General features: G+C 43.6%; 7 protein-coding genes across 7 annotated transcripts; 1 reads left to right on the forward strand and 6 right to left on the reverse strand.

The window, feature by feature from the left end:
• Positions 1 to 437: 437 nt before the first annotated feature.
• Positions 438 to 590, reverse strand: RBS1 (Rbs1p; the record flags this gene model as incomplete). The annotated part of the gene is made up of 1 exon (XM_020212249.1): positions 438 to 590. A coding segment is annotated over one exon (153 nt), but the record flags the coding sequence as incomplete, so codon positions are not given.
• A 558-nt stretch (positions 591 to 1,148) lies between these two features.
• Positions 1,149 to 4,798, forward strand: UFD2 (ubiquitin-ubiquitin ligase UFD2). The gene has a single exon (XM_020214128.1). The coding sequence runs from the start codon at positions 1,377 to 1,379 to the stop codon at positions 4,338 to 4,340; it is 2,964 nt and encodes a 987-aa protein (XP_020073385.1). The 5' UTR covers positions 1,149 to 1,376; the 3' UTR covers positions 4,341 to 4,798.
• Positions 4,385 to 5,043, reverse strand: RPL35A (60S ribosomal protein uL29). The gene is made up of 2 exons (XM_020212094.1): positions 4,845 to 5,043; positions 4,385 to 4,789 (listed from the first exon to the last, which is right to left on the reverse strand). Exons 1-2 carry the CDS (start codon positions 4,854 to 4,856, stop codon positions 4,430 to 4,432), a joined length of 372 nt encoding a protein of 123 aa, XP_020073386.1. The 5' UTR covers positions 4,857 to 5,043; the 3' UTR covers positions 4,385 to 4,429.
• Positions 5,044 to 5,978: 935 nt separating this feature from the next.
• Positions 5,979 to 6,524, reverse strand: ARF1 (Arf family GTPase ARF1; the record flags this gene model as incomplete). The annotated part of the gene is made up of 1 exon (XM_020213524.1): positions 5,979 to 6,524. The coding sequence occupies one exon, from the start codon at positions 6,522 to 6,524 to the stop codon at positions 5,979 to 5,981; it is 546 nt and encodes a 181-aa protein (XP_020073387.1).
• A 59-nt stretch (positions 6,525 to 6,583) lies between these two features.
• On the reverse strand, positions 6,584 to 7,057 carry CYBJADRAFT_11148 (uncharacterized protein). Its single transcript, XM_020212101.1, has one exon. It carries the CDS (start codon positions 6,906 to 6,908, stop codon positions 6,624 to 6,626), a length of 285 nt encoding a protein of 94 aa, XP_020073388.1. The 5' UTR covers positions 6,909 to 7,057; the 3' UTR covers positions 6,584 to 6,623.
• Positions 7,058 to 8,119: 1,062 nt separating this feature from the next.
• NUS1 (ditrans,polycis-polyprenyl diphosphate synthase) lies at positions 8,120 to 9,040 on the reverse strand (the record flags this gene model as incomplete). The annotated part of the gene is made up of 1 exon (XM_020212398.1): positions 8,120 to 9,040. One exon carries the CDS (start codon positions 9,038 to 9,040, stop codon positions 8,120 to 8,122), a length of 921 nt encoding a protein of 306 aa, XP_020073389.1.
• A 228-nt stretch (positions 9,041 to 9,268) lies between these two features.
• Positions 9,269 to 11,884, reverse strand: SNF3 (glucose sensor). The gene has a single exon (XM_020214129.1). It carries the CDS (start codon positions 11,639 to 11,641, stop codon positions 9,335 to 9,337), a length of 2,307 nt encoding a protein of 768 aa, XP_020073390.1. The 5' UTR covers positions 11,642 to 11,884; the 3' UTR covers positions 9,269 to 9,334.
• Positions 11,885 to 12,928: the final 1,044 nt, after the last annotated feature.

Here is a 12,928-nt window from a genome sequence, read left to right on the forward strand (position 1 = left end):
TGATATTCAAGTTCTCTAGATGCCAAATCCGATATTAAAGATTGTGGTGTGTTTTCTTTTGTATCATCTGTCTCAACTTCTTCTCCTTCTTTCGTGGTTTCTTCGTTCTTATCACCTTCACTGTCTTCTGCTTTGTTCTTTGAATCGTCTCTCTTCATGATCTTGATATGTTGGCTTGGATGTGTGGTGGTGATATTCTGGTCTGACGGAGTGGTCTGAGGATACTGCTGCTGATGTTGATGTTGTTGTTGTGGTACTTGTCCCACCTGTGGAACGACAGGCAGAGGGAATTGTTGGTACATATTCTGTGGATAACAGTATTGAACAGGTATGACCCCAGTGTAGGGGACGCCGATAGGCAGCGTTGAAAGTGGTGTCGGTGTTGTCAACTCGACACCAATGTGCTTGAAAACCAATATCGAATTAGTACCTTCGTTTAACGTATGTCCAAGGCAATAGTATTCTGCAGTTTGATGAGTGATCAGCCTGTAATACGAATTCATAGGTGCCAAAAGATAAGAATCAGTGTTGGACATAATGAAGCTCTGTAAGTCCTTCTCGAGCTTCACAATGAATGTGCGGTCCCTTGGAATGCTCAATGCCCTCCTGAGCGCATCTGTAATGTGTGGCACTGGTTTATGTGGTAACGTCTGGTTCTTTGTATCATTGCCCTTCTCTTCTGGTTGTGATTTGGGTTCCCTCTTCTCACTGGCCTCTCCTTGTTCTTGCTGCTGCTGCTGCTGCTGTTTCTGTTCCACCACTGACGGTGTCTCAACCACCTCTTCCTCCTATAATTCAGATATTAGTACACTGGAAACAACTCATCACTCATAGCTCAAATTACGTACACTTGTACCAGCCATTGTCCCTCAGATGATCTTCCTATCGCGTCAAACCTAACGTACACTGTTCGTGTGTCTGGCCCAAAGGGTTTTGTCCTGGGACGTTTTTCATGAAACTTTTTCGGGCGTTGGAAGGGTGGAAAAAACGAAAAAACCACAAATTAACCGAAAGCGGAAGTTTTCGCTTTCTATGCCAAAGGACACACCGCAAATGCCCACAGAGGGACGACAGAGAGAGCGAGATTTTGCTGATAGGGCCAGAGGTGGCGGCGGGATAGGGCGAGGAAGTCACAAATCAAAACAAATCACAAACGGGGGGAGGAATAAGTTCTACAGCAGTTAATTGTTGAACAAGCGTGTTACACAGCGGTTGATTGTTGTACAAGCGAGTGATACAGCTGTTGGCCTTTAGGATCCTTCGTTCAGAGGAAACAATACGTATTGTTAAGCGGCTAGCGTTCTTTGGCTAGATACACACGAGCATTCACTCATCGCTGCAAAGGTAAATATTGACCAATACGAAGCCATTATACGATGGATGAGACGACTAAGCGCGAGGAGCCCTTGCCTGTGCAATCCAAGCACTCCACGCCCCAGTCGCAGCTGTCGCCGTGGTGTACTTCGCTCTTTGGTGATGTGTTTGGGGTGACGCTCAACGTCGATGACACCTCAAAGCGGTTCTTGGAATCTACGTTTACAGAGCTCGTTGAAGAAGGGTTGGACCCTCAGTTCGAAGAGTCTCATGCAGATAGGATCATCATAGAGTACTTGACTGAGGTTGGAAACACGAACCCTTTCAAATGGCTCAGAGATTGCTGGGTCAAAGTGCAGCAGTACAAGAGAACGCTAAAGGCGAAGGACCCGTTGAGGGATGAAAAGTTACAGGTGCTGGAGGAGATTGACAGGCTGACTTCAAACTATGGATTGGTTGCATTTCAGATTGAGGATATGTTCATCAACGGTAACATTGATACTTACCTAAAGGATGTGATTGCCAATGACTCTTTATACTCTGACTTCATCATTCAAATATTATACCATGCACATGAAGAGGGAACATTGTTGGAGTTCCTAAACGTGTTTGTTGTGGAGCTCGCCAAAGAGGTATCTAAGATTGATTTTAGAGATTCGCACTACCAGTTGGTGTTGAATGTTTTCCAATTGATCCTGAGTCAAAAGCCAGTGGCCGCTGTATTCACACAGATTGACAACTTTCACGCAAAGGAAGAAGTTAAGCCCCATCGCATAGAGACAACTACTCTTTTAGGCCCTTTGTTCAGATTGTCACCCTTACAAAGTACCGTATCCATTGCATTGTTCGATGAGAATACCAACAGTTCTAGCAGAAAGGTCAAAAGCGTTGGAGAATCTCTCCAGGCAGAACACAAGGTTCTATTGGAGAGACTTTTCTTCATCACTGATAAGATTATCAGAGGTTCAGAACAGTCGAGAAATGATCTACTCAAATACTTTGCAACAATAGTTAATAAGAACCATTTGAGACGTGGAGACCACGCAGATTTCAGCAAATTGGCGTCCAACGCTTTTATGACAAACATATCCATGGTGCTCATAAGATTATCACTTCCATTCTTAGACTCATCCTTGACTAAATTGGACAAAATTGATCCAAATTATTTCCAAAACACTCATTGTTTAATCGACATTTCTGAGGAAACCAGAGCTAATGCAACAAATGCAGAGGCAAACGAGTATTTCGAGGCACATAAGATAGATAAGAAACCAAATTTTATCTCTGATTGTTTTTACTTGACGCTGACATACCTACAATACGGTCTTGGTGGCTTATACATTTCTGAGTCAAAATTGGACAAGCTGATAAAACATTTGAAATCTACAGTCGAAAATTTGAACAGACCAATTTCAGATCCAAGCAACAGGCTACAAATGATTCAACGGATGCAGTTACCTGCTCTTCAAAAGAAGTTGGAACAGGCCAAATCTGAAAAGAATGCCCTTACTTCTTTCTTCATACACAGAAATCTCCAACTGGAGATCTTTGATTTCATTGCTGGGTCAAGTGCGTTCTTGGTTAGAACAGTGGAACCTACTCATCTATACCCAAAGACCAAATTGAGATTGCCATTCGTCCCCGATGTTATAGGTGTTGAAAATGTGGACAACTCAGAACACTTCCGTGAACAGGCACCAGTGCCATACAAATACTTCCCAGAGTTTTGTGTTGAAGGTGTGATCAACTTTGTCTTATCAAGCTGTAAGTTTGTTGCCAATCCTATGATACGCAATTCAAGATTGCCAAGTCTTATGGAGTTCATGCTTGTGTTCTTACGTTGTCCTGAACTTATTGGGAATCCACATTTAAAGGGGAGATTAGTGGAAGTGTTGAGTATTGGTACATATCCCATGACAGATGGAACACCAGGTTTCATGCAAGACATCATTGACACTGATCCATTGTTGACAGATAACTTGCTTTATGCATTGTTGGACTTCTATGTCGTTGTTGAAAAGACTGGCAGTTCCAGTCAATTCTACGATAAATTCAACTCTAGATTTCATATCTCCTGCATCTTGGAACAGATTTGGAAGAATAGTGTTTACAAGAGACAGCTGATTCATCAAAGTGAACACAATGAAGAGTTCTTCATCAGATTCGTGGCTAGAATGCTTAACGACTTGACCTTTTTGCTTGACGAGTCTCTTCGTCAATTGCAGGATGTTCACGCTGTACAGAATGAATTGGAGCTTCGTAAACAAGGTGGATCGAACATGGATGGAACCAATGAGGACCTCGAGTCTCGTTTATCCTCCGCTGAGAACCAAGCGCGTGCAGACATTCAACTAGCCAACAGAACGCTTGATCTCTTTGACATGTTCACAGGTGAGGTACCAAAAGCATTTATCAAACCAGAGATTGTGGGTCGTTTGGCTAGTATGCTGGATTATAACTTGGAGGCACTTGTAGGACCAAAGTGTACAGAGCTTAAGGTGAGAGAACCAGAGAAGTACAAATTCAATCCAAAGGATCTTTTGTTGAAGATTTGCAAAGTTTTCGTGAATTTGAGCTCTGAGAGTGACTTCACCAAGGCAGTGGCTAACGATTCAAGATCGTTCAAAAGGGCGCTGTTCAATCGTGCTGAGGATATTATCAGAAGATGGGGACTTTCCAATGAAGATTTCATAAAGTGCCTTGTCACATTTGCTGACAAAGCGGAAGAGACTAGAATTGCTGATGAGGCGGAGGAACAGGACCTCGGTGAGATCCCAGATGAGTATTTGGACCCATTGATGTACACTTTAATGGAGGATCCTGTCATTTTACCAGGTTCCAAAGTCAACATTGACAGGGCAACTATTCGGTCCCATCTACTAAGTGATTCTACTGATCCATTCAACAGAATGCCGTTGAAATATGAGGATGTTATTCCCAACGATGACCTCAAACAAGAGATTTTAGACTGGAAGAGAGGAAAGAAAGCCAACAAGTCCACAGATGTTAACATGACAGATGCATAAATCAAATACTTCAATTACAGGATATTTTCAAAAAGTACAAAACCCCTATCATTCCTTTGTATTAAACAGTAGTACATATCTCAGTCAATTTAAGCCTTGATAGCGTACTTTCTTTGTGGGAAAGCAAGTTGCTTCTTCTTTTGCTTCTCAGTGACTTGGGAAGCCTCGAACTTGGTGAGCTTTCTTCTCAAAGCTCTGGTCTTCTTAGCTCTAAGGTCCTTTGGTTGGTACTTCTTACCAGCGTAGAAAGCTCTGACAGCCTCTCTTTGGTTCAAGTTGATGACAGTCAAGACACGGGCAATGTCCTTTCTAACAGTACCAATCTTTGGCAAAGATGGTCTGGTGAGCTTTTGAACCTTCAAGTTGGCAAGCTCTTGCTTCAAGGAGACAAGTTGCTCCTCCAATTGTTCCTTGGACTTGGTACGCAATTCGTAAGCTCTCAAACCGGCCTGTAAGTGAAATGTTAGTATCGTGCCTTTGTGGATATATTACGCATACGACGACAAGGATAATCATGGACTGGGAACTGTTACTTTGGATCGAAATGGACACTGCACATGGTGTCTAATGAATGTGTATAAGGTCTTGTAGGTGAAACGTTCAGTTCATAATACTTAGATGTATATCCAAATGACCCCTAATGAACATAAACACATAGTAAAGTTTGCAAAATGAATCATTTACTGAGCACAGTGCAATAATCAAGGAACTGTAGCACTTCATGGTCCGCTTTTTACTGTGTATACAAATTTCCACCTCACCTCATATGACCTTTCCTCTCATTGATAAAACCCATGGTCCGTTAACGAATCTATAACACATTTCTTTGGTGATTCCAGTTCTTCATGATCACATCTTATCACAGAAACGTCTTCTCCTCCCATGTCTCTTTCAAACATACCATTTCGTCTTGTGTTGTGTAGCTAAAACTTCACTCGGTTGGTGATGTCGATGATGTGCTTGGTTATTTTCACTTTTTTTCCCAGCAGTGTGGAGCCCTCGAACTGCGTAGCGCGAAAAAAAAACACTGAACAGAAAACTAACAGTCACGAAGAGGAAATTTTGTATGTGTGTTCGGATGTTTGTCTGAAAATTTCTAATGCTCCGTTGGCACAAAATTGAGAAATAGCGATAGTGTCCCAATCAATACTACTGTTTGAGAAATTAGGGCTTCAGCACATCACGTGATAAAGGTATCAGGGCTTCTAGATCAGCGAATCAGAAATCCTGACCTTTATAAACATGTATCCATTCAACTTACAATACCGGATAATCAATAGATGAGTAGTCGTAGATGACCGTCAGACCTCGATTGACAGTCAAGACCGTCTACGATGCCAAGTTCGCAGTTACATACTATCAAATTTACAATGTAATCTCTCTATGTGATGCTTTGGTTTATATATTTCTCTTTTTTGATCGAAACAAACCTACTTAGTACAAAACAACAGGGATCAGAGTGCGTTTCTTCCCTAGTTGCAATCAACACATAAAGATCGGTTCACACATCGTTAACGAAAATAATAAAGACCACACACTGAATGAAACACACCTATCCTTTCTCTCCTCTCTCCTAGCGTCTGTTCGAATGAAAAGAAGAAAAAACAATTGAATCTAAAAGACTTGGTTCTGTCTGCTTCAAGCAGTGCTCTTCAAGTTTGTACTCAACCATTCCAAACCTTCGTACAAACCGTCACCAGAGGTGGCACATGTAGCCTGGATGTACCATGGACGTTGACGAATGGAGTGCAATCCGAGCTTTTCAGTGATCTCAGCAGCGTTCATAGCGTTTGGCAAATCTTGCTTGTTGGCAAACACCAAGAGAAGGGCATCACGCAATTCATCCTCGTTAAGCATTCTTTGCAATTCGTCACGGGCCTCAGCAATACGGTCTCTATCGTTAGAATCAACGACAAAGATGATACCTTGGGTGTTTTGGAAGTAGTGTCTCCACAATGGACGGATCTTGTCTTGTCCACCGACATCCCAGACGGTGAAGGAGATGTTCTTGTACTCCACGGTCTCGACGTTGAAACCGATGGTTGGGATGGTGGTGACAATTTCACCAAGCTTCAACTTATACAAGATGGTGGTCTTACCGGCGGCATCAAGACCAACCATCAAGATTCTCATCTCTTTGCGACCGAAAAGGCCAGACAACAATTTAGAAATTGACAAACCCATGCTATCCACCAACTGTTAGTACTTGATTCGTATGTAAATGTAACGATGAGCTGTTCTTTTTGGAGCTTGATATGATTCGTGATTTGAGATTGTTTGAACTCAAAGGAAGGGGGAAACATACATCGATGAAAGGAACCGATTGATAACGCCCACCTTCACGTTCTTTGCAATAGTTTTCGTCGCTGTGTGTATTATTTTCACTTCTCCATAACCCCCCTCTACCTGTGAAAAGCCGCCGACGGTAGGCTCAGCCCATTCCAGTGCAGCGCAGCCCAGCGCGCACTGAAAGGTCGGAACAACCAGAGGAAAAAACAGGGTGTTTTGATTTTCCAGAGACCACACACCAAATGCTGAGAATGAAAATTCAAGTACAAAGGGACACATACTGCAGATGACGGGCTGGAATCATCACAGCAAATACCGTTAAGTCCAATTCTCCTTCCAATTCCCAACATTCTGGTTCGATCTACCTTCCGAGGAGTTTGGCGCTTGATCCTTTTCTCTTTCGTAGCCTCTGTGTGTGCTTGGGGTTTTCCTGCTCTCCTTCGGTTTTTCCTCCCTTTGCAGAGAGATTCCGAAAATGGGTTTGTTCTTGTTTTCGCTGTAGTGTGGTCTTCCGCCCCTTAAAAAACACACACACGGAGCAGAAATCGCCTAGCGTGGGATAATGGACACTTCGGTCTATCGACACGCACGCTTAGAAACAATGTAGCACAAATCCAGCAGAGCACAGATGGTAATGTAGCGAGCCATCCGAAATGGAGCGATCAGCACAGCGTACTCAGAGAGCGACACCAGCGAAAAAGGTGGGACCCAAGATCCGTAGACACGCGGTAAACAAAAGAAACGATATCGGAGAATGGAAATCAACAGGGAGTGTCTCCCGGCCAATATCAATTGATTCGTCCAAGATGGACAGTTCATCCAAGGCCCTCTTCTCAGATTGCTAAGTGTAATCGCTGGATCAAGTCACAGCAGCGAAAAGGGCATATCCTCCAATCAAAACATTCCAGACAACACACAAAAAGAACAAAGATACGAGTATGGCAATTCCATGGAAAACACAACCACTTCAAAGGGGCGAGACACAACAAACTCATAGAGAACACCATCATATATAACTCATCACTGTGTAGATATACTTACGTTTTTTAAATTATGTTGACTGTTTGTTTGTAGATGTTTTTGTTGTTAAGATTGTTTGAGAGATGGTTTTCAATTTTGATTTCGTTGGCCTTTTTTGCTCACTTTTTTTCTCGCTCTCCCCTTCAGATTTCTCAGGAGGGGGTGGCGGCGGAAGTTTTCCAAACCACGAAAACAAGAAAAGAACAACAACGCGAATGGTGAGACTCGAGGGTATTGCCCTCGGATATTTCCCTCGGATGGTGGACACACACTTGTTCTCCACTGGTTCGTCAAGTTTACTCTGCTCTTGGGGTTCATTAAAGGTAGTTCATGCGATTATATTATATATGAGTTCATTAGCTGATGAGATCGTATTGATCTTTGTGATATATCACTTTTATGCAAAGAAAACACAACTAGAAGGCGGCGCCTGCTTTTGCTATTGTTAGCTTATCGAAGTTGGCAATTATTCATTTACCAACGTTGATCTTGCACGTAGAATACTTCTGCAAAGCTCTAAGGAAGATTGCATAGGTGACATCTTCATTGTCAGGTTCCCAGTAGAACTCGCTCAATCTGATATGCCAAGGTGGGTAGCCTTGAAGATCAAGAACTGGGGTGAATAAGATGATCAAGTCTGGTTCTGCGCCAATCAATTCGGTAAGTTCGTTATCGATCAATTGAACGGTGACATCCTTAGGAGACATTTCCTTCTTGTACGCTAGATCAGCCATTGTTTTTGTCAATTCCACAATGGTGGGTTTACCATCGTTCGAGGACAATAGACTCACTTCGATATCTGGCTCAAGCGACTTGTATTCGTCGTCGTCATCATGATCAAGTCCCCAAAATGTCTGGTTCAAGTGTGGAATGGAGATGGTGAACACTGGAACACAATCACAACCGAAGTAGTCATCGAGTTTCTTATGAATAGCCACTCTCAACTCTTCAACGCTCTGCTTCAAGATTCCACTGCGTTCGTAAAGGGACAACGTAGGAATCCCACTGGCGACGGTCCATGCAACAATCTCAGAACAGTCGTTCAATAGCCCATAAAAGCCACCGCCTTCTTCCTCCTCGCTCTTCAAATTGACAACCGCGCTGATACGCTTAGGGATCTTGGAGAGCTTATTGACGTCAACTCTGATGATTTGTGGAGTTTGAGCAGGGTTATAAGCGAGGTTCAACAACTTTATCCGAATCTTATTGCGAGCGTATTCGAATCCTCTATATATCGAATAAAAGAAATAAACAACGAGTAATGTCAAATGGAAAGCATAAAATACTATCCGACCTCTTATAGAATGGTCGTCGTTGAGGCCTTTGAACTCTCGGTCCTTGGAAATAACACTCTTTTTAACAGCCTCAAAGTCCTTGTGGACGGACTCCATCTCATTCGAAGATGATTGGTCTTTCTTCTCTATCATTTGTGTTACCAGTTGACAAGCGCTCTTATGAAGTTGAAGGGAATGACACGTTGTTCACAGGCCTTTAACAAGTTGCTTTGGCGGTTCCAAAAAAAGCTGAATGTCTGCGAGAGCTCTCGTCATCGGTAAGGGAAACACAGCAGTGAAGAATTATAGCATGGGTATTGTACGAATAGAACCAATACACAATAGGGGGAGTAGGAGAAACGTAAACATTATAAATCGAATTGAATGTGGAATCATGCTATACAGTGAAAATCAATTGTCGAATAAGGAACTTGCACCGCTTGATGAACCACTGTCGTTATCATTATTGTCGTTATGATCATTATTTTTCAGAGCCCATCTAGAACTCTGAGCTGTACCATCAGCTACACCGTGGTTGGTATCGCTACCACTGTTGCTATTAGTGCTGGTGATATCATTGATGTTGTTGTTATTGCCGTTGTTGTTATTATCGGTGCTGACATTGTTTTGATTACCATTCTGACCAGAAATTGGATCATTACTCGTAGTTGCCGCCACTTTCGTTTTATCTGCCTGTGAGGATGTTGTTGTGGAAGCTGCACTTGATATATGTCCAAACGGTGCACCACTGTCAAACGTTGAGGGCGCCTGCGTGGAGAAGGAGCCACGATAAGACCGGTCTCCTCCAGGTTGTTCACTGCGAGAACTTAGACTTGCAACATAGCCAGAAAGTGACTCATACACAATATGGTCACGTTCAGGGATTGATTCTTCATCACTGGACATGGTGTTTAGAGAAGGCGGTCCACGACGACCTGCGCCCAAACTGTATCCTAAATCAACCGTGTATCCTGGGTTGACTGTGATGCTATGATCTTGTCCACTGTAATCTGTGGTTGTAGAATAGTGCTTATCAATAGCAACACCCGTGCTGTTGTCACCGCGACGGTTGTCTTCACTCGATGGCCTTGAACCACACTGTTCCAACATAGTTGTGTTTGGGCCACTGGATGAATCCTCCCTCTTCTCAGGTGAAGGTAGATACTCTTCCAACTCTGTGCCGTCCCCGTCCCCGTGGTCGAAGGTCAGCTTAACAACAAAGTTTGACGACACCAATGCACTAGGACAAGAGCGGTACAATTCGTCAATCTCTTCTAAACTGAGCCCCCTCATCTCATACACCATAAAATACACAAATGCTATGCTCACAAGGTTGAAACCACCCCACAAGAAGAAGATCTTTGTTCCCAAGGCAGCAGTATGATTACCTGTATCAACCAGGTAGGGTGTAATATATGCAAATACGAAATTGACAATCCAGTTTGTTGCAGCACTCAGTGCTACAGCTTTGCCTCTAACACCAAGGGAGAATATCTCACCTGTAACGACCCAAACCACTGGGCCCCATGTTGCTGCGAATGCGGCAATGAACAAGCACACAAGAGCGATCATGACTTTATTTGCAATAACAGAATCAGTGGTCACGCCCACTATACCTATCAAAAGATTTGCAATGGTCATCACTATTGCACCAAATAGCAAGATTTTACGACGACCAATAGTTTCAACGAGGAACAAGCCAGGAACTGTCAACGCCACGTTAACAAGATATGTTATCAGAGATATCAGGTAAGAGTTGGAAACACCTGTTTTCGTGAAGAAATTGACTCCGTAATAAAATATGAAGTTGATCCCGGAGCATTGTTGTAGGGCTTGTAGGCAAATTGAAGTGAGTAATCTCTTTAATTGATGTGGTCTTGCGGCGTCTGATTTGAAACAATCCCAAGTTGAGTACGAGCCGTATGAAAGTTCATAGTCGTGCGATGCCTTTATTTCAACCAATTCCTCAATCAATCCGGGATCATTAGCAGGAACACGTCGTAGCCTCGAGAGTGCCTTTGCTGCTGCTTGTATATCATCCTTTCTAACGTAAAATCTAGGTGATTCAGGTAACGCCAACATACCAAACCCCAATATCAAAGACCACAGGAACTGTAAACCAATTGGAACCCTATAAGAGGCAGAGTTATCTATCGAATGCGTGGCCTGTGAGATTGCACTTGAAACCAACAACCCCCAAGTGATCGCCCACTGATATGTGGAGATGATGGCACCTCTCAAGTACTTTGGTGAAGCTTCAGCTTGATAAAGGGGTACCACCGCAGATATGATCCCCACAGATAAGCCAGTGATGAACCTTCCAATGCACAGAAGTAGAATGGTACTGGCAGCAACCTGACACAAGTTTCCCGCAATAAACACAACAAATGTTGCAAATATGATGGCGACTTTTCTTCCAAATGTGTCACTAATCAAAGGTGCAGTCAAAGCACCGAAGAACGTACCAAGGGACAAGATCGCTGTGAGTATACTCATCTCACTCGCTGTGAAGCTTTCACCATTACCTGCAAAGGTTCTTCTGACGTACTCCATTTCAGAGATACTATTGATAATACCGGTGTCATAGCCGTAGATGAACCCTCCAACAGCAGCAAACAAACCAACAAGCACGGGCACAGTAGTGGACTGTCGCTGTGCACCGGGGACCAGCACCTTGCTATTGGGATCAACAAACACGTTACGGAACCACCTCCCCATGGCTGTCTGAGTGTAAAACAAACGTCAGAAGAAATATTGATCTTTACCAAAGTAAGTGTGTACTATGATGTACTCAAGGATGTCGTTGAATCCCACCTGCTCCAGATCTGTTTATTCAGTTGCTCTTTTGTATATGAAAAGGTGAATTAAGCCAATCAAATGGACCAATAAGAAGGTTTGATTCCTATCAAAATCAACAGAGAGAAAGGAACACAGAGAGGGCCTTTGTGCGTTGTGTGTTTTTTTCCCTGAGCTCCTCGACTAACCCATTTTTTTGGTTTCTGCCAAATCTGCTGCTGGTTTCTGGTCATTTTTCTTTTTACCACAGGGAAAAACCTCGAATGGTGCGCGCCGCTGAGGCTCCCCTTCCCACCAAAAAACGTCGTCTCGCTCAGCCCATTTTGAGAGGGGTGTACGGATGTAAATGACACAAAAGCAACGATTGCTCCACCCCACCTTGCGGGCCCATTAGGAGCGCTGTGGCTCATTGTTGTTGTTGGTGACGGTACAATGTTTATGATTACGAAATTATGTTATTAAGGAAGATGTATTAAGCGGTTGTTGGGGCCGTGTTATAAGTCGACACCTAACTTCTCACACTCGACTTTGAAGTACTTTGCAACTGTGTCATCGACGGACACTTTTAGAGGTGTGTTTCCCTCGTCATCTTCAATCTTCGCATCGGCGCCCAATTTCACAAGGACAAGCGCAACGTCTGCAAACCCTTCTGCCAACGCGTGGTGTAACGGGGTCCAGCCTTGAATGTCCTTGGAGTTGAGAGGAGACTTGGAATCCTCCCCAAGAAACTGAACCAGTGCGATACTTCCAACAGCGGCTGCTCTGTGGATAGGGTATTGGCTCCTCTTGTCCTTTATACGCAGAGATGCACCGTTTTCAACAAGAACCTTGACGGCGTCAATGTGCTTTTTGCCGGTGGCCAAGTGCACTGCGGTCAAGCCTGTAGTTGTTTGGAGATTGACATCAGGTTTTGGCTCGTGTGTAAGTAATAGGCTAATCATCTCCAAGTTCCCCACAGAAGCAGCGATGTGTAGGGCTGTCCAGCCAGATGCATCGACATAGTCATCGATGTCGAATTCTATGGATTTGCCACTGGGTTTACCTGGGTTTAATAACAACGAGGCAGCTTCCAACTGTGAAAACGCCACTGCCCAGTGTAATGGGATACGTCCATCGTCATCCTTCTGAAGCGCTTGCTTAGCGTCTTGCTTCAACAGACCTTGAACTATGAGCGATTTGCCATCTCTGGCAGCATCGTGCAATGGATAA

The sequence above is a fragment of the Cyberlindnera jadinii genome (assembly GCF_001661405.1).
Source record: "Cyberlindnera jadinii NRRL Y-1542 unplaced genomic scaffold CYBJAscaffold_1, whole genome shotgun sequence".
NCBI lineage: Eukaryota > Fungi > Ascomycota > Saccharomycetes > Phaffomycetales > Wickerhamomycetaceae > Williopsis > Williopsis jadinii.